At 44.6% G+C, this 17,458-nt stretch overlaps 1 protein-coding gene across 1 annotated transcript in view; it reads left to right on the forward strand.

Moving 5' to 3' along the window:
* The window catches only part of DNER (delta/notch like EGF repeat containing), a 300,110-nt gene that overhangs the window by 115,829 nt on the left and 166,823 nt on the right, over nt 1-17,458 (forward strand). Inside the window, exons 2-3 of the mRNA XM_032400554.1 lie at nt 12,849-13,148; nt 15,365-15,459. Coding sequence (XP_032256445.1) covers nt 12,849-13,148; nt 15,365-15,459 — 395 coding nt within the window. The remainder of the gene's footprint in view (nt 1-12,848; nt 13,149-15,364; nt 15,460-17,458) is intronic.

Consider the following 17,458-nt stretch of genomic DNA (forward strand, 5'->3'; position numbering starts at 1 on the left):
ACCTAGGAAACTCGCTGGCGTGTGGCCTGTTCCCCAGTTGAGTAGAAGGACTTGTAGTGGTCTCGATAAACCACCTCTTTCACCCCTCAGGGCTGTTGCACCTGCTGTTATCCCTGGCAGAAGCCCCCTTTCTTGCTCTTCTTTCCTTGGCTAGCTCCTTCTTGACCCTTGAGACTTAACTTTACACTGGAAGATTTCCTGAATTGCTTGGTGAGTCCAGTGCCCCATTCCCTGTGTTTCATAGCACCCTGTGCACATCTCATGGCTCTGACTTCACTGTGATAAAGCCATGGTGTATAATCTGTTATTCCCCACTAGTCGCTGACCTTAAGGCTTGTGCCATTCATCTGTATATTTCTAGATACATGGCCAGACCTTTTCCATGATAACCATACTGAGCGTATGAGATTGCTTCTTCCATCATATCATTGCTAGATATAGAAATTATCATTAATTAAAACAAATTCACCTTTATTTTAAGAACTAAAATTCTAAATTTCCTAACAGAATTCCTAGGATCGGTATGCTAAGAAGTTAGAATCCTGACTGTGCCGGGCCCTGTTTTTAGAGCACGTTGGATGATGGGACAACTGACTGAATGAATGGGAAAAGACATCGTGAATTAAGTGAAAGGGCCTGCTAAGGGTGGGGCTTGCCTTTAACTGCCTAGTGGGTCAAAATAAACCTGATATGTGTATACAGTAGGTATTAAATTTTGTTTTAAATTGTGAAGTATAACACATATACAGAAAAGTGCACAAATCAACAGGTACAGCTCAATGTATTATAAAATGATCACCTTTGTAACTACCCACCAAGTCAAGAGTGAGAATGGTGCCCTTCAGCCTCTTTCTGAGCCGCACCTGTCCCTTCTCCCCAAAGGTAACCACTGTCCCAACTTTCATCTTTCGGTTTTGCTGTTTGTTGTCGTCACACAAATGGAAACAATGTTGCATTGGGGAATTTATTCTTATTGTTCTGTAAGACTATAATTCTTTCTTTTTCATGGCTGGAGAGGATTCTTTTGTATGAGTATACTACAATTTATATATCTGACTCAATGGATATTGGAGTAGTTTCCACATTTTGGCACTCATGAATGGACATATGAGCATTCTGTATGTTTCTCAGTGCACATTTGCCTGTTTCTCTATTAGGCATATATCTAGGTGTGGATTTCTAGGTCAGAAGGTAAATATTCATTCAACCTTAGGAGATAACGCCCAATAGTTCCCAAAGCAGTTGAACCAACATACGATCCACCACTAATTTATTCTTCCTGTTTTATTATGTCCTCATCAAAACTTGACTTTGTCAGTCTTTTGATTTTTATCATTCGTGTAAATGCATAGTAATCCCTTATTGTGATTTTAATTTGCATTTCTCTAACTAATGATGTTGAGGAACTTTTCTTATGGTTTTTTGGCCATTTGGATATCATTTTTTTGTGATGAGCCTGTTCAGGTCTCTTGCCCATTTTTCTATGGCGTTGTCTCCACCATGCCACCTTCATTAATGTAAACAATTCTTTATTCTGGAGATGAGCCCTTTGTGGATTACATGTATTGCAAATACCTTCATCTATTCTTTGGCTTGCATTTTTACTCTTTTATTGGTATGTGTGTGTGTGTGTGTGTGTGTTTAAAGATTTATTTATTTGAGAGAGAGAGAGAGAGAGCGCGCATGAGCAGGGGGAGGGGCAGAGGGAGAGGGAGAGAGAGTTCTAAGCAGACTCCGTGCTGAGTGCAACGCTTGATATAGGGCTTGATCCCATGACCCTGAGATCATGGCCTGAGCTCATGAGGTGAGACCAAGAGTTTCAGAGGTGAAACCAAGAGTTGGATGCTTAACCAACTGAGCCACCCAGGTGCCCCTATTGGTGTGTTTTGATAAAAAGAAGTTTGTAATTCTGGTATAGTCCAACCCATTAATAATTTTTCCATTATACTTAGTGCTCTTTGTATCCTGTTTATTAAATATTTATACACTCTGAAGTCATGAAGATATTCTCTTCTGTTAGCATTTTGAAGCTTTGTTTTTTTGCCTTCCATTTCAGACCTACAGTTCACTTGCAATTTAATTTTGTGGATGATGTTAGGGAGGAATCAAGCTTAATTTTTTTACCTATATGGATATCAATCTAGTGAGAAGACTATATTTATTGTACTACCCTATTCCATAAATGAAGTGTCCATATGCGATCTTTCTAGTTCTTGACTATTGCAGTGTTCCAATGACTGTAGCTTTAAATTCATGATCTCTTATGCCAGCAAGCCATCAATATTGTTCTTATTCAAGAGGGTTTGGGCTGCCTGGGGGTCATTTTGCACAAAGAACAGAAAAAAAAAACACTATTGTGATTCCTATTGCAATTCCATTGAATCTGTAGATCACTTTGGGGAAAATCTGAATCTTTGTAATGTTGTTTTTAATCTACGACTAGAATACCCTTCCATTTACAAATGTCTTCTTTAATTTACTCAGTGCTATTTTGCTATGTTATAGTTCTCTTTGTTGAGGCCATGCACTTCTATCATTTGGTTTATTCCTAGGTTTGGGGGGATTTTTTTTGGTATATTGTAAACAACACCTTTAAAAATATTAGTTTTGTTTATTTCTGATAAATAGAGATGCAATTAAAAAAATTTTTGACCTTGTATCTAGCAACCTTGCTGACATTCCATATTCTAATAACTATCATGCATAATCATTCAGTCTGAGAGTCACGACAGTTTTTTTTTTCCTATTCAATCCTTAATCTTTCCTTTTATTCTTGCTTCGCTGTACTGGCTTAGGACCTTTGTGCAATGTTTGATGGAAGCCACGATAGCAAACATCCTTGCTTCGTTCTCGATTTCAGTGAGAAACTTTTTAACACCAATAGGTGTTACATTTGCTGAAGGTTCTTTTTTTTTTTTTTGTAGATTAAAGAAGTGCCTTCTATTCCTAGTTTTCTACAAGTCTTCACTCTAACTGAATGTTGAATTTAATAAAATGCTTTTCCTGCATAAGTTGCGGTGATCATATGAACTTCATGGGAAGTTTAATTCCCAATCCACTGCAGGCTTCTTTTCCTGAGGAGGCAGGGGGATAAAAGTTGACATATTTCCTGTATTCACGGCATTGCTGTTTTGTGAAAAGAGTTTGCCAGGATGTATGAGTGTCTCTGATGAGAGGCGAAACAAGAAATGTATGCTGGAATTGTTCCGTAAGTTTCTGATTCAAGAAACTGGTCTTTGAATGACTACAAGGCAAAGGGAAGCGACAACATCTTGTTTGAGGCCCGTGTGCCTGTACCAGTAAATGCGGTGGAGTGTGATCCCTGAGGATTCAGTTGAATATGGAAACTGAGGCACAAAGGGTTTCTGAAGAACGGTTATTTAAATCTGGATGTATCTGTGACTGAGTGGGGCTTCAGGATTCATTAGGATGACTCTGGACCCAGTGCATTAGCCAGACTAAAGCGAGGGTAGGGCCATCTCAGGATCATTTCCAAACAGAGCATGTTTTAAAGAGATCCTATTGAAAAAGTGGGAGAATAATTAGACATGTAGTTTATTTTTAATGGATTCATTTCACAGTCAGAAATCTGAGTTCTGCTTGCGATTTCCTTTTAGCCTACTTACAGGTGTAACTCTACCTGCGTGTGAAAATCAGGACAGGCTGATTTCAAGAAAATCAGCTCAGAATTGAGGGGAAAAGTGGACTGCCCAGATTAGTACTGGGATAAGTTTTCAAGTAGATCTAGAGTCTCTAACGCAGAGGTGAAGAAATACCAAAACACGAGAACGTGTGTTTTACAAAGACATGTAGCTCTTGATTCAGTAAAGTGAATGAGTGTTTTTATTATTTGGATTTGGAAAAAAGATATCATGGGATGCATTTCTTGGCAGATTCTACCACTGGCATAAGCACCATAGTGGATTTTTTTCCACATCTTTACTCCTAGTGGGTAAGCAGTTGGTGTTGGAATATAATTGAGATCTTTATTGAACCAAGTGGGAAAAATTCCTTTTTAAGGCAAAAATACTGTGACAGTTGGATTGCAGCAGTGTTCATTTGTCTTTCAGCATGAAGATGACATTTCTAACCAGTAGCAATTGCTATTTTGGACAGAGAAAACTCGTATTAAGACCTGAAAGGACATTAGGGCTCTTCAGTCCCCTCCCTTCCTTTTATGGTTGAGGAAACTGAGTCCCAGGAAACTTCCTTGCTTTGTCCATGATCACCCACAAGTGGACGTAAAACCACAGGCTTTCTCTACCATATCTCAGTGCAACTGCTCATTAGCATTTTGCCAGAAACCCTAAACTCCAAATTCTGGAATCGTCTTTCTCGTGGTCCCCGTCTCCCCAGTGGGCCGGCTGATGTAGACACTCTCCTGCTATTTCAAGACCCCTGGTCTGTGTGGCTCTTTCCCACCCACCTTCCTCCAGCACTCTGCCTATTTCTGTGTCTGGCTTCTGCAGTGGGCTTCCCATCATTGATCTTCATGTTGGGTTCAATGGGTGGCCGGGAGGGAAAGGAGAGAATTCCTATGTTCCTTCCAGTGAAGGAGAGCTGGGCGTGTGGCCCTGTACTGTGGTCTTGCTTGGTGGTGGGTTATCTAGATAAGTATTCCTTTCAGATTGCCAAGATTTCTTCTGCCCAATTCTTGCACAGAGTTAAGATTAAAAGAGTGTCGGTCCCTTCTTGCCTGAAGCTACATTGCCAAGAGGTCTTTCTGTAATCAATCACTTGGGGCGTGCCAACCCAGTAAGAGAGTTGGGTGGGGAGAAAAATAGATGAATCGCTATCGGTTGTATAATGCTCTGTTCAAGCTTTTCTCCTTAGAAGTCTTCCTAGATGAGCCCACCTACCTGTTTTTCCCTTTTGTGAACCCCAGAGTCAGTATCATGTAGATGAGGGATTGATTGGCAAACTAAAGGGCCACATCATAAATACTGCATAGGTTTTATGGGCCCGGAGTCTCCTTGGCGGTCACTCCACTGCTGATGTAATGCAAGAGTAGTGACACGTAAACCAATGGCTATGGTCGTATTCCAACAGAACTTTATTTCCGAAACCAGACTGGATTTGCCCTGCACTTGTCGTGTGGCAACCCCTGGTTTACACCAACAAATTCTATGTCTTGGGTTTTGGACCAGGTATGTTGGAATCATCTGGGGAATGGTGAGACATAGAGGTTTCCGGGCCTCGCCTCAGAGTGTCTGATTAGCAGCCTGGGGTGGGGGAATCTGGGGTTTAAAGAGCTCTTTAACCGATTCTGCTACTCAGATTACTACGATGGTCCATTCCACTTTTAAAAATTTGTGTATGTGCTTAGACACATACAAGTAAGCACATGACATTGTGCTTTGTGTTTAAAGGGGCACCTGGGTGGCTCAGTTGTTAAGCGTCTGACTTCAGCTCAGGTCATGATCTCAGGGTCCTGGGATCGAGCCCCTGCATCGGGCTCCCTGCTCCACGGGAAGCCTGCTTCTCCCTCTCCCTCTGCTCCTCCCCCTGCTTGTGCTCTCTCTCTCTCTCTCTCAAGTGGATAAATGAAATCTTATTAAAAAAAAATATTATAAAAAAATGGCACGATTTCATACACATCTCTGTGTGTTGCTTATTTCTTTGCCCTTTCTATTGAGGTGTCTTGTTGACATGTAGGAATTGATATAATAAGGGATTTAGTCCTCGTCATACGTTGTACATATTTTCTCCCATCACGTTGTTACCTTTTGACTTGATTTATAAAATCATATGGATTTTTCAAACATTTTGATGGAGTGAAATGCATCCATCTGTTCCTTGACGGCCATGGTCCTGAACTGGGAGTGATTTTGTTCCGGGCAACATTGGCAACATCTGGAGACATTTTTGATGGTCACAACTGTCACTGTGGGCAGGAGGGGTTCCAGCATCTGCTAAGTAGAGATGGGAGATGCTGCTAAACCTCCTACAACGTGCGGGGCATCCCCTCCAACAAAGGATGATCCAGCCCGAAGACTCAAGAGTGCTGAGGTCGAGAAATAGTGCTTTAAGGCTTTGCTTTTTGTTCCTTGACTACCAAGGCACCCCTTCTTCCTATGATATGAATATTTGCATCAGAATCTGTATAAAAAGTTCCTTAATTGATTTTTCTGCCAAGAAAAATTACTAAAGCAATGGCCCATTCTACTTCTTTCTTTTTTTTTTTTTAATTTTTTAATTTTTAGAGAGAGAGCACGAGTGGTGGGTAGGGGCAGAGGCTGAGGGAGAGAGAGAGTCTTAAGCAGACTCCACAGGCAGCACAGAGCCTGACTTGGGGCTCGATCTCACGACCCTGAGATCATGACCTGAGCCAAACTCAAGAGTCGGATGCCTAACTGACTGAGCCACCCAGGCGCCCCGACTCTACATATTTCTTAATGCCACACACAGACGCCCGGCGGTATTTCTCTTCCTGCCTGCATCTTACTCCTCTCTCCCCTGTAAGTGCCATGAGTTCAGCATGTCCCCTCAGTGAGCTGTGTGGCCTGGGTCATGTTGTGTGCTCCATCAACGTGTGCAGATCCTCCTTCTGGCCTCTGTTGGGCTCGGGTACCTCAGACACCCTTCTCATTCTCGGGACGGCTCTGCCCACTGAGTGGTGGGCATACATGAGGGACGGACGTGGCTTCAGGGTTGTCCTGTATTTGTCTGGACCCTCTGCAAACAGGGTCAATGAAAACTGAGTGGCTGTCAATAGAACCTAGAGTCCCAGAGCTGGAGGAGGCCTTGAGCTGTTCTACCCTAAGCCCTCACTTAACGCGTGAGGAATGTGTGTCCAGAGCGGGCGAGCGACTTGGCCAGAGCCTCTCAGCCACCTGTGCAGACTGACGCCGGGACTCGGTGCTCACCTGATCCATTTTTCATCAGAAAACTTGCTGCTGCCTTTGTTCTGCTGAGAGCTGCCACGTCATGAGGGACTTTAGCTCATCCAACACAGGATTCTTTTTTTTTTTTTTTTAAAGATTTTATTTTATTTATTTGAGAGAGAGAGAGAGCACAAGAGGGGTTAGGGTCAGAGGGAGAAGCAGACTCCCCGCCGAGCAGGGAGCCCGATGCGGGACTCGATCCAGAGACTCTGGGATCATGACCTGGGCCGAAGGCGGTCGCTCAACCAACTGAGCCACCCAGGCGCCCCAACACAGAATTCTAATAGTGGACGTGCATATAAGCAGGGTATTGATTCCAAATAGATGGCTCGGGGGAGTCCCAGGTAATCTGTCCAACCTTCTGTTGGACCGCAAGCTCTTTGAGGTGCAGGACTGGGCTTTATTCACCTTCCTGACCCCTCCTCCAGGTACCTTGTCTGGCCCTTAAATTCCAGGTACCCCACCTGGTGCTCAATAAATGTCACATGAATCACTGATCAGCCTTACTGAGTAGGAATGAAGCTCACATTCTCTAAACTAGTGTGAAAGGATCCCTTCGGCAGCTGGTTCCACAGCCACTATCTCGGGCGTCACCCAGGCGATGCGGATGAAGGTATTCAGAGGCTCCATGTTGAGGCAATCCTGCTAGCTTTGACTTCCTTATCTAATGACCCTAAAAATGGGCCTTTTTTTTTTTTAAGATTTATTTGAGAGAAAGAGAGAGAGTGAGAGAGAGAGAGAGAGCACAAGCCGGGGGCAGAGGTGGAGGGAGAAGAAGACTCCCCACTGAGCAGAGAGCCCAATGCGGGGCTCAATCCCTGGGACCCTGAGATCATGCCCTGAGCTGAAGTCAGACGCTTAACCGACTGAGCCACCCAGGCGCCCCCCAAATGGGCCTTTTTTATGCCTGTTTTAAAATTGACCTTCCATCCTTCTGTTTGTATACTGCGGGGGGCATTAGAATTGCTGAAAACGGGGGCAGCAGTTTAAGGAAGGAAAACAGGTCATGGCTAACGTGTGGCATGAGAGGGCTTTCGCATCCCAAGTCGTGGGGTTGGCAGGCCCCTTCACTCCGGTCTGGCCTCCCATCATGCCCTGTGCACATTCCCATGAGAGCTCTTGCTTGCAGTATAAATGATCTGAAACAGGTGAAAAGTCTAAAATAAAATATGAAAAGAATAGTTTCAGATTAGTTGTATAATGTGAAAAAATTTGGCTTAAATAGGTGATTAATGATGCAATAACAAGCAGCATTTCATCAATGAGCTTGCTGGTGGGTGGTAAGCAGAACAGCATTAATCCGTGGGCTTTTTCTTTATTCTCCCTTAGAGCTGGTATTACAAAGACTTAATCATCCCCACCCCATCACTGGAGACTAGAAATTATAGCCAAGAAAAAACATCACCTGTTAAATTTTGAGTACCCCCAAAGTCAAGTCTATTCATTATGATCTTTTGGCAGTTTGGTTGTTTCCTGCTTGTAGTTCAAACTTAATGGGATTCCAGCGTGGTAGTTAGTAACCTCCACACCAGGTTGATGATTATTGCATTTTATCTTATATTTGCTGTTATGCAATCAAAACAGACCGGTTTTCTTTTTTTCAGTGAAACTAGCCTGAAGTATTCAAGAGTACAATGGCAGGTAGTTGTCATTGTTGGGGAAGCAGCTAATAGACGACCCAAGCAAGTAGCATTCATATGAACTGATTACTTTAAAGAAGGGATCGATGACCGTGTAGTGCATTGAGCGCCGGTCTGTGTCCCAGTGTGCATGTACGCACGTGTTCTCCATCACATCAGTCATTCTTGTGAATCCCTGCAGAAATCCGTACAACGGACAGCTTCATTTTTAGCTTTTGTCATCTTTACTAGAAGCATCTCTCCTGGCAGCCTGTGAATCAGTCTTTACTTCATCCCGATGCTGCTCATGCATCCTGTTCATGGATGAAGACAGCAGCTCTTAAACGAGATCATTAATTCTCATCATATTTGCCTTCCAGCTCTTTATTCTCTACCTGGTGGAACGGAGCATGGTGAATTGGGCATTGCTGTGGGGACCTGCCCTTTGTACCCGGTTCTATCCACTGGCACCCGGGGTGACGGGCTTCAGCAGTGGCTCACCTGGTGGACGGTCTCTGAGGACTGGTGCCATGGTGTTGGGGGCCATCTGTGACCCCCACTGAGCCCTTACTCTTTCTGCCCTCCCTTAACAAGGCGAAGGCAGGAGGTTGTGCTGGCTCTGCCTTATCTCTCGGGTCAACGGAGAGTTTCCCCCTTTTTAAAGCTGATTTAAAGTTATTGAATTGCTCTAAAACACGCTAGGACAGATTCATGAGGCATTCCTTGATTTTCATTCTCAAGACCTGGGACGGGGCCTTGGAGAATCCTAATTCCATTTCATGTTTCAGGACACTCACGGGCTCTGGCAGCTACTTGCATATAACATCATTCATTCACTCGGTCAGTCATCGGATCATTGTTCATTCGACAGCCCCTGTGTGCCCGGTACTGTTCCTAGGGTGGAGTGGGGACCTTCAAGTAAACAAAACAGGGGAAAGCAATCTGAACTCACAGGGTTTACAAGCTAGTGGGGAAAATACAAAATCAATATAATAAATAGGTCACTTTTGTCCCTACAATATATTAGCACATAATAGATGTTTTGGAGAAAAATAAAGCAGGGAAAGTGGAATCAACAGTACCAAGGGGGTGGAGACTTGCACAGTTAAATTGTGTGGCCAGGGAAGTCCTCATCAGAAGATGACATTTGAGCAGACTCAAAGGAGGTTTGGGAGCAGCCATGTGTGTTCCTGGAAGAGGGCAGAGCCGGTGCAAGGGCTTTGAGGTAGGAGAGTGCCGGGAGATGTAAAATGCCGAATGTCGTGGTAGGCGCACAGGAAGTACCTAGTGAACGGCAGGTAGTACTAGTTTTGCAATTGTTCTTAGTGCTCATACTAGGTTGCTGGGTATAAACTCTATAGGGACAGACACTGCCTCTGTTTGTTTTTCCTTTTAGCATTTTTTTCCCAGATCTGATAGAGTTCATGTCAAATAATAAGACCTCAATCAGTATGTGTTGAGTATTATCATTATACTTGTATTGCAAAGAAGCCTCTTGAAGTGATGGTCTTCACTGGCCTACATTTAATCCTTACTTATTTTCTGTGGCTTACAGAAATAGAACACTGACCTCTGGCCTTCTCCACAGGGATTGTGTCTGTGGTAGGATAATAACTTACTATCAAAGTTGTAGTGCTGTGTTGTGGCCAGAACTCTTGGCTGGGAGTCAGAAGATGTGACAGCTCAGGCATCATTCTTTTGTAGTGGCTGGGATGGGTCACTCCACACCTCCGTCCTGTTTCTGAACGGTCATATGGGTTCAGAAAAGTCCTTCTCTATTTCAAAGTTGTGAGCACAGATGAGATACTATACGGCGATGTTCTTTGAAAACTCTCCATGGCCACCTTAGAGGGAGGGGTGGGTATTACCACGCCCGGTGGCCTTTACTGTGCAGGCGGGAGCTGTGCTTTGCATTCTTTTCACGGAGGAGGGGCCTCTCTGAGAGCCAGTCGTGGCCAACAGTGGGCTGTGATGATGCAGCAAGAGCCTCAGGGGGCGCCTGGGTGGCTCAGTCGGTTAAGCGACTGCCTTCGGCTCAGGTCATGATCCTGGAGTCCCGGGATCGAGTCCCACATCGGGCTCCCTGCTCAGCTGGGGGTCTGCTTCTCCCTCTGATCCTCTTCCCTCTCGTGCTCTCTGTCTCCCATTCTCTCTCTCTCAAATAAATAAATAAAATCTTTAAAAAAAAAAAAAGAGCCTCAGGGCCTCTCTGGCCATCAGATAGCTGGTCTTCTCCTTAGGGACACTTCACTCTCAGCTTCACAATGGAGGTTTGGATTTCCCGAGTTAATTTTTGTAATCATCTCTTCAGTGTATTTAAATAATTTAAATGTATTTCTCTGTTTTCAGGGCTGTGTTCAATGTCTTAATTTGTGACATCTAGGTCAACCTCAGATGTCATTTTAAAAAGTTGATCTCAGAAACCTGGCTATATGTCCCCTTTATCCTAGCTAATTAAAAAAAAATAAAATAAATTCTCCTTCCTGTCAAATAATTCTTGAGGTGAGACCCATTCCATGAAGACTTCCTAAAAATAAATCAGAAACGAGGTAACAATATTGTAGCTACAAGAAAGCAGTTCACATCTGTCTCTCATCATGCTTTGCCTTCCAAATATCAGTTGATCTCTTTATTTTGTCAACACTTAAATAAAAAGCCCTGCCATGTTTTCCGTGTTCCTTGACATGCTAGGAATAGTGCCATGAACATGGCAGATAAAGTCCCTGCACTCACAGAGCTCACAAGTTTATGGGAGAAAAAAAAGGATTATTTTAGATTTTGTAGGGAGGGAAGGCTTTTCTGAGGAGGTGGCAGTTGAGCAGAGAACTTTGTGAAATGAAGTGGAGAGCCATACAAAGCTTGTGAGAAAAGCCCATTCGGGCAGAGGGCCCAACAGGTGCAAAGACCCTGAGGTGGGAATGATCTCGGCAAAGTCTAGGGACAGAAAGGAGGTGAGGAGGGGAGAGTGTTAGGGAGGAGGGAAGAGAGGACATCAGGGGTAGGAAGGGGCCAGATCAGGAAGAGCTTTGTCTGACATGGAAGGAGTCTGGGTTTTACTTTAAGTTGATAATGATTGTAAATATTTGAAATAATTTACAGTTTAAATATTTTCCTCAGATACTAGTCCATCTCCTTTTAACTGAGATTCTGTGAAGGAATTGCCAAGTGATAGCAGAGGACATTGTGGTATTTTTGGAGCTTTGTTTTATTCAACCCCAAATCCCTCAATATTCCTTAAGGGGTTTGTTGGAAATTGTCTGACAAGGATAATTAGCAGGACGAAAAGCTGTTTCACCATGCAGAATTCTCTCCACGTGTGTTTATATGTGAATTCATTTCAACAAGAGAAATTGAGGGTCTCATTTCTCTGTAGTCTATTCTTTACTGAATTCTATTTTATGATCAGCCCTGAGAAGCGTGGGGTACATCAGATAGAGGTCTAATTTTCTGTTCACAGAAGCAAATGATAATTGAATAAAGCACTGAGAACATGTCCGAACCCTTTGAGCTGTCTCAAGAGAAGCAGCTGATCATTTCCTTGTTTTCTAGCATGTCTCCAAGTCATAACAAATGGTGATTCACAGGTCAGCAAAAGACTCAGGGATAGACACTTTACTTAGAAACATTATCACAATTTAAAGACCTGTGAGAGAATTTTTATCTTCCATATCCAGCAGGGTGACATTTCTCTGTGATCACCCTCCAAAATAGGTAGAAACTTTCATAAAATTCTGCTTCATGTATGTCTTCACCATGCTCTACTCTGGCTAAAATTGTCACACGGGGCAGTCATTTTGGAAGCTTTTAATTCAATAACATCCCCTTAAAAGGGGTTGTTCATCAGGTAGAAATTGGGAGACACAGGTAAGCACATCTTTAGGGGAGATAAGTAAGTTGGGCAGTCCTTTCTCATAAGGAAACCTTACGAGGGTCCAGCCGGTGGAAAAGGGGATTCCAGTTGAGATCCTTAGTATCCTTTGTCATGACTGGCCGCTAAAAAAAATATCAAAGTTGGTATCTTCCTAATGAGCCTCAGTTTTAAATGTGTTTGCCCTAGAAAATTCCTCTCAATAATGTGTTGCTGAAATCAACATTATTTAGGGGCTGGGGTTTGGGGAAGCTGTTCCCTAGGTGCGTTCTTGCTGGTCGCCTGGTATCTGCGGAAGGGTTAACGTTGGCATGACCTTGGAAGGCTCCCCCACGACCGCACAAGTAGTTCAGGCCCCGGATTCGGCAGGAGCCCCGTTTCCTGTAGCCGCAGCTCTGAGACACGGAGCTAATTGCCCGGCGATGGCACCGCTCTTCCTACGAGGGACTAATTGACCCATTTATGGTCTCGTTTCAGCTCGTGGCGGATCCTTGCGCCAGCACCCCCTGTCAGCATGGCAACTGCAGCAGCAGCAGCAGGGGGGGCTACCTCTGCCTTTGCCACGAGGGCTATGAAGGTCCCAGCTGTGAACACGCGCTGCCCAGCCTCCCCGCCTCCGGCTGGACCGAGTCCGTGGCCCCCAGGCAGCTGCAGCCTGCCCCCGCCACCCAGGAGCCCGACATCATCCTGCCCCGCTCTCAGGCCACCGTGACCCTGCCCACCTGGCAGCCCAAAACAGGGCAGAAAGTTGTAGAAATGAAATGGGATCAAGTGGAGGTGAGAACGTTTGATTGCCTGCGTGAGGAGCCAGTGCGGTTAAAATAATTCCAGTGGTTCTAATATTGGCAGTAAAAACGGAAGACCTTTCAGTTGCCCCCTTGACAAAACCAGGTGTCTACCCTTCTTCCCGTGGGCACCTGTGTGTAGGAGATCTCTTTTGGTTACACGAAGGAGACTTTTCAGTTATGACTGTTTTGTGGGCATAAAAAGAGTAAGCAAGGAAAGAAAACGAATGAAGTTCTTTTCTGGAACGATATCCACATTTCTGTGAGACAGTGTTGGATTGCGGGCAGACCCTCCACTGTTGACCGAAGTTTCCTTAATATTATGCTTAACTTCTTGTTCATTATTTGGTGCCTTGCCGCCAATATGTTTTTAAAAAGAGATGCTATCAGTGATTTTTAAAATATTTTGAGACTGCATTTGAGAATGAAATTTCCAAATTTTATCTATTTTGGCAGGAACAAATGCTGTTTATTGAATCTCGTCCAGTCTGGGTTTGGCTTGTATTTTCAAGCTCATCGAAAGTCTCATGTCGAGGAATTTTCAGCAGACCCTTGAAAGTTGCCATACAACATAAATTTGCTAGCTAGGAGAGTCAGGGAACAAATCCAAATCATGACTTTGAGGTGACATCGATAGAGTGTAATTCCATTCCATATCTTGTATTTTATATGACAACCTGTGATCGTATATTATTACTGGTTTTGTAGCTTAAATGACAAAACACATAGATCTTGTGTAGCAGTTTTAGAGTCAAGGAATATGTCTAGAAGTTTCCCTTATTGTTATAAAAGAGACAAGGCAGCATTTCTTCTTTTACTTTCTTGGGTTGTTCTAACCAGTTGACCCATTTTTTTTTTCATCGCCACACAATTTATGAAGGCCATATTCAGACTGCAGGACAGTGTTTTCAGCCTACCTAAAAAACTGTGAATGTGTTCTGATTTCAGACTTTTAATAAATGCTCTGAAGTTTTGATTTGAACCCTCCTTGTGGAGTGACTCACTTCTTGAATGTGAACTAGATTTGATTCTACATTTGTCAAGGAAGTGTCGCTTAAAGACAGTTTCTCCCCAACCAGCCATTGCAATCTATTTATTTAAAGACATGCTATCCTACTGTTGGTAAATGTAGAAAGAAATGCCTCATCTTCCCGGCATGCTATAATTTCTTAGGCTGTTCAAGAAGGAGGTTAAAAAGTTGCCAGGGGAAGATGGGAATATATTTGGTTTTCCCCTTTTATGGAGTAATGAGGCTTCAGAAACATGAAGCTCTTTGGAGTCTTAAGGGACTCAGATTGATGTAACAGTTGTCAGTTAATACAAATTGAACAGGTGGGACTTGCATCTTTGAATATCCATGGCGGGCCTTCTCCATGGCACTTGACCCTCAGGCCTACTGGACCGGAAGTTCTAAGTGTTGGGTGTGGGTGGAAGGGCCGAGAATTTCTGTATTGTTCTCAGTTAATTCACTGATGAGGCATACATTTAATACCCCTTTGTTTTGACTCCCCTGGGGGAAGAGCATGCTCACAGCATGAGGAATAAATGAATAAATTGGTCCGAACCACCTCACTTGGACACAGCTCCAGTGTTCACAGCGTGTTTTCTGGAAGAATGCAATTATTCCCCCCCTCTTGAGCCCCTTTTTTGTATGCATCAGCATGTTACTTTTGGGAACGTGTCACTTAAAAAATGAAAGGGTAGTCCATGGGGGAAAAATAGGCAGCTTCCCAGCTCCTTGGCCTTAGCCTGTGTTCCCAAGACCCACCTCTGCACAGAGCAAGGTCACTCAGACCGGGTGCTTCTTGCCGATTGCTTGTTCTAAGGCTTGCTTTCCTAGTTTATGCCTGCTGTGTGTAAGCCAGTCCTCAAAGTCTGCCTTCTTGTTCTGGAAGCATTTAGTCCCCCATGACCCCAGACTGAGCCTAGAGCAGGGACCAGGGACTGCTCGCTAACCAGAAGAGAGGACCCTATTCACCAGTGATAGCGATCCAGGAATTGGTAGACGGCTCTCAGGAAACCTTTGGCGTTTCAGAAAATCAAATGGCAGAGCTTTTGTTTTCTTTTGAGTTTGTAAGGTTTCACTTGTCCCCTCTCTGTCTTCACTGCAGTGTCATCCAAAGCCTGCTCATGGGATTTTGCTTTGTAATATTATCTTGTATTACGATCAACCCCAATAATTTGTTTCTCCCCCCCTTTTTTCCCCAGGTCGTCCCAGATATTGCCTGTGGGAATGCGAGTTCTAACAGCTCTGCCGGTGGCCGCCTGGTATCCTTTGAAGTGCCACAGAACACCTCAGTCAAGTAAGAAAACCCACAGCTAGAAACCGTTAAGCTCGATACTGTGGCCCTAAGCGGGGTTCTGTCCATCCATGTAAATGGTCAGTCTAGTGGGAATCATGAATGGAGTTCCATGTGTAGACGTGGCCTAAATCACTCAAAACCCAGAAGGACCTATTTCAGGGGAGAATATTGCAGTGGGGACCCAGTTGGACTGGGGATGGTGAATTGTGGAATTGGATGGGATGAATAAGGTGTGAGATCAGAAACCCTGAGGCCTTGGATAAGATCCAGAGCCAGACCCTTCACTTCCCAAATGACTTTTGCTTCCAAAATTCTTTGGCCTCTTATGATTTTAGTGGGCCATTGGTTAAATTCATGGGCATAATTTAAAATGCAAACATTACAATTTTGTTTTTAAAAACAAGTGTCTGAGGAGAGAGTGTTTTGTTTGGCTTGGTTTTCAACTTAAGCTCTTTCAAATGACGTACTGCCCACTGTCACGGGTGGGGATGGGGAAGAGGCAAGAGCTGAGCACCTGCTGTGTCAGGCAGGAGTGTGTGTGGGGGGGTGAGGGTGGGGAGTGGGGGATGGAGCCAGCCCCGGAGTGACCCAGTCCTGTCTGACAACTGCCACTGCTCAGCCTTTCTGTGTTGCTATTAGCCACCCACCCCCCATCCCCACGCAACCGAATGGGAATTTGCTGGCCAGTCTTCAGGGACTTTAGAGGGACATGTGACCCTGGTGAGCTAGTGCTCTGTATCAGCTCCCCGTGAAGGGGGCAGTGGGCACTATAGACCTCTTCCATTTATACAGAAGCATTTTTGCCCACCTTTCCTTCTGCACAATGGAGCTGAAATGCATCCCCTCCCCCGGAGCCTTGAACTCACTCTGCTGGGGGGCGAGTCAAGATGGAGAGTGAACTCTGCCCAGGGAAGAAGGCCCCGTGGGAAGAAAGGTGTGGCCTCTTAGGCAGCTTCCACTTCTACCAGCAGGGGGACCCCGGTCCTAGTGTTTCACTGCTCAGAATACAGATGGAAGTAAGAGCCAGCTTTAGGGAAGTAAGGACCGTAGTTTCCTTTACATTTATGAAACCTTCTCCTAGTGCTTTCTCGTCTGACTCATATGATCTGACTTTCATAGGCCTTCCCAAATAGTTCTGATCTTTTATCCCTTTAGATGCTTTTTGTTTTTTTCCCCCTCTCAACAAACTTGGAAGTTCTCCAAGACCCTCCTCGGCTGCAGGACTGGGCAAAATAGCAGGCTGACCCAGGCTGAGTGAGATGGAAGTGCCGAATAACCTCTGGGTGCCCTGAATTCACTTGTAAGGGTTGCTAGCCCCTGAGACTTTCATTTATTCATGAATTCAACCTTTTAGCAAACCCCGATTGAACACCCTGCTGCAAGCCAGGAGCTCTGCACGCCGAGTACGCTGATCTTCTCCCACAGGTGGAGACCTGCTTCTCCAGGAGCACGGACGAGGGGAGGGGTGGCTGCTGGGTGCTGGGAAGACGGTCAGGGAGGGTCTCAGAGAAGAGGTGACCTGCGGGCTAAGCGTTGCAGAATGGCACGTGAACCAGGCGCACGAGTGGACAAAGGCTGGGAGCTGGGACAGAACGTTCTTGGGGAGGGACCATAGCTCTGAGTTTGAGCTTGAAAGGGGGACTGAGGCCAAGGCTGACTTGCTTTCTAGCATCCCATTCTTTGATTTTACCCCGGAAGCAAGAAAAAGGCCAAGAGAAGCCCGAAGCATGGGTCGTGACATACTGTCGCTCATGTGGGCAGCACAACTCAGGGGCTGTTTGGGGATGCGTGACACATTTATAGTAAATTCAAGCAGGGCTCCATCCTGTGTGGATGCAGAAGGATTTGTCTCTAAAAGAACTCAAGATGCCCTTTTATTATTGATTACAATTGTTACGCAAAGGTGAATCATCTATTCATGATCTCGTGGTCTATTTTTAAGCAAGTGGGAGACAGACCTTTGTAACGATTTCCCGAGACCTTGGTGGATGCACATGTC

The sequence above is a fragment of the Phoca vitulina genome, unplaced genomic scaffold (genome assembly GCF_004348235.1).
Source record: "Phoca vitulina isolate PV1807 unplaced genomic scaffold, GSC_HSeal_1.0 scaffold1, whole genome shotgun sequence".
Taxonomy (NCBI): Eukaryota; Metazoa; Chordata; class Mammalia; order Carnivora; family Phocidae; genus Phoca; species Phoca vitulina.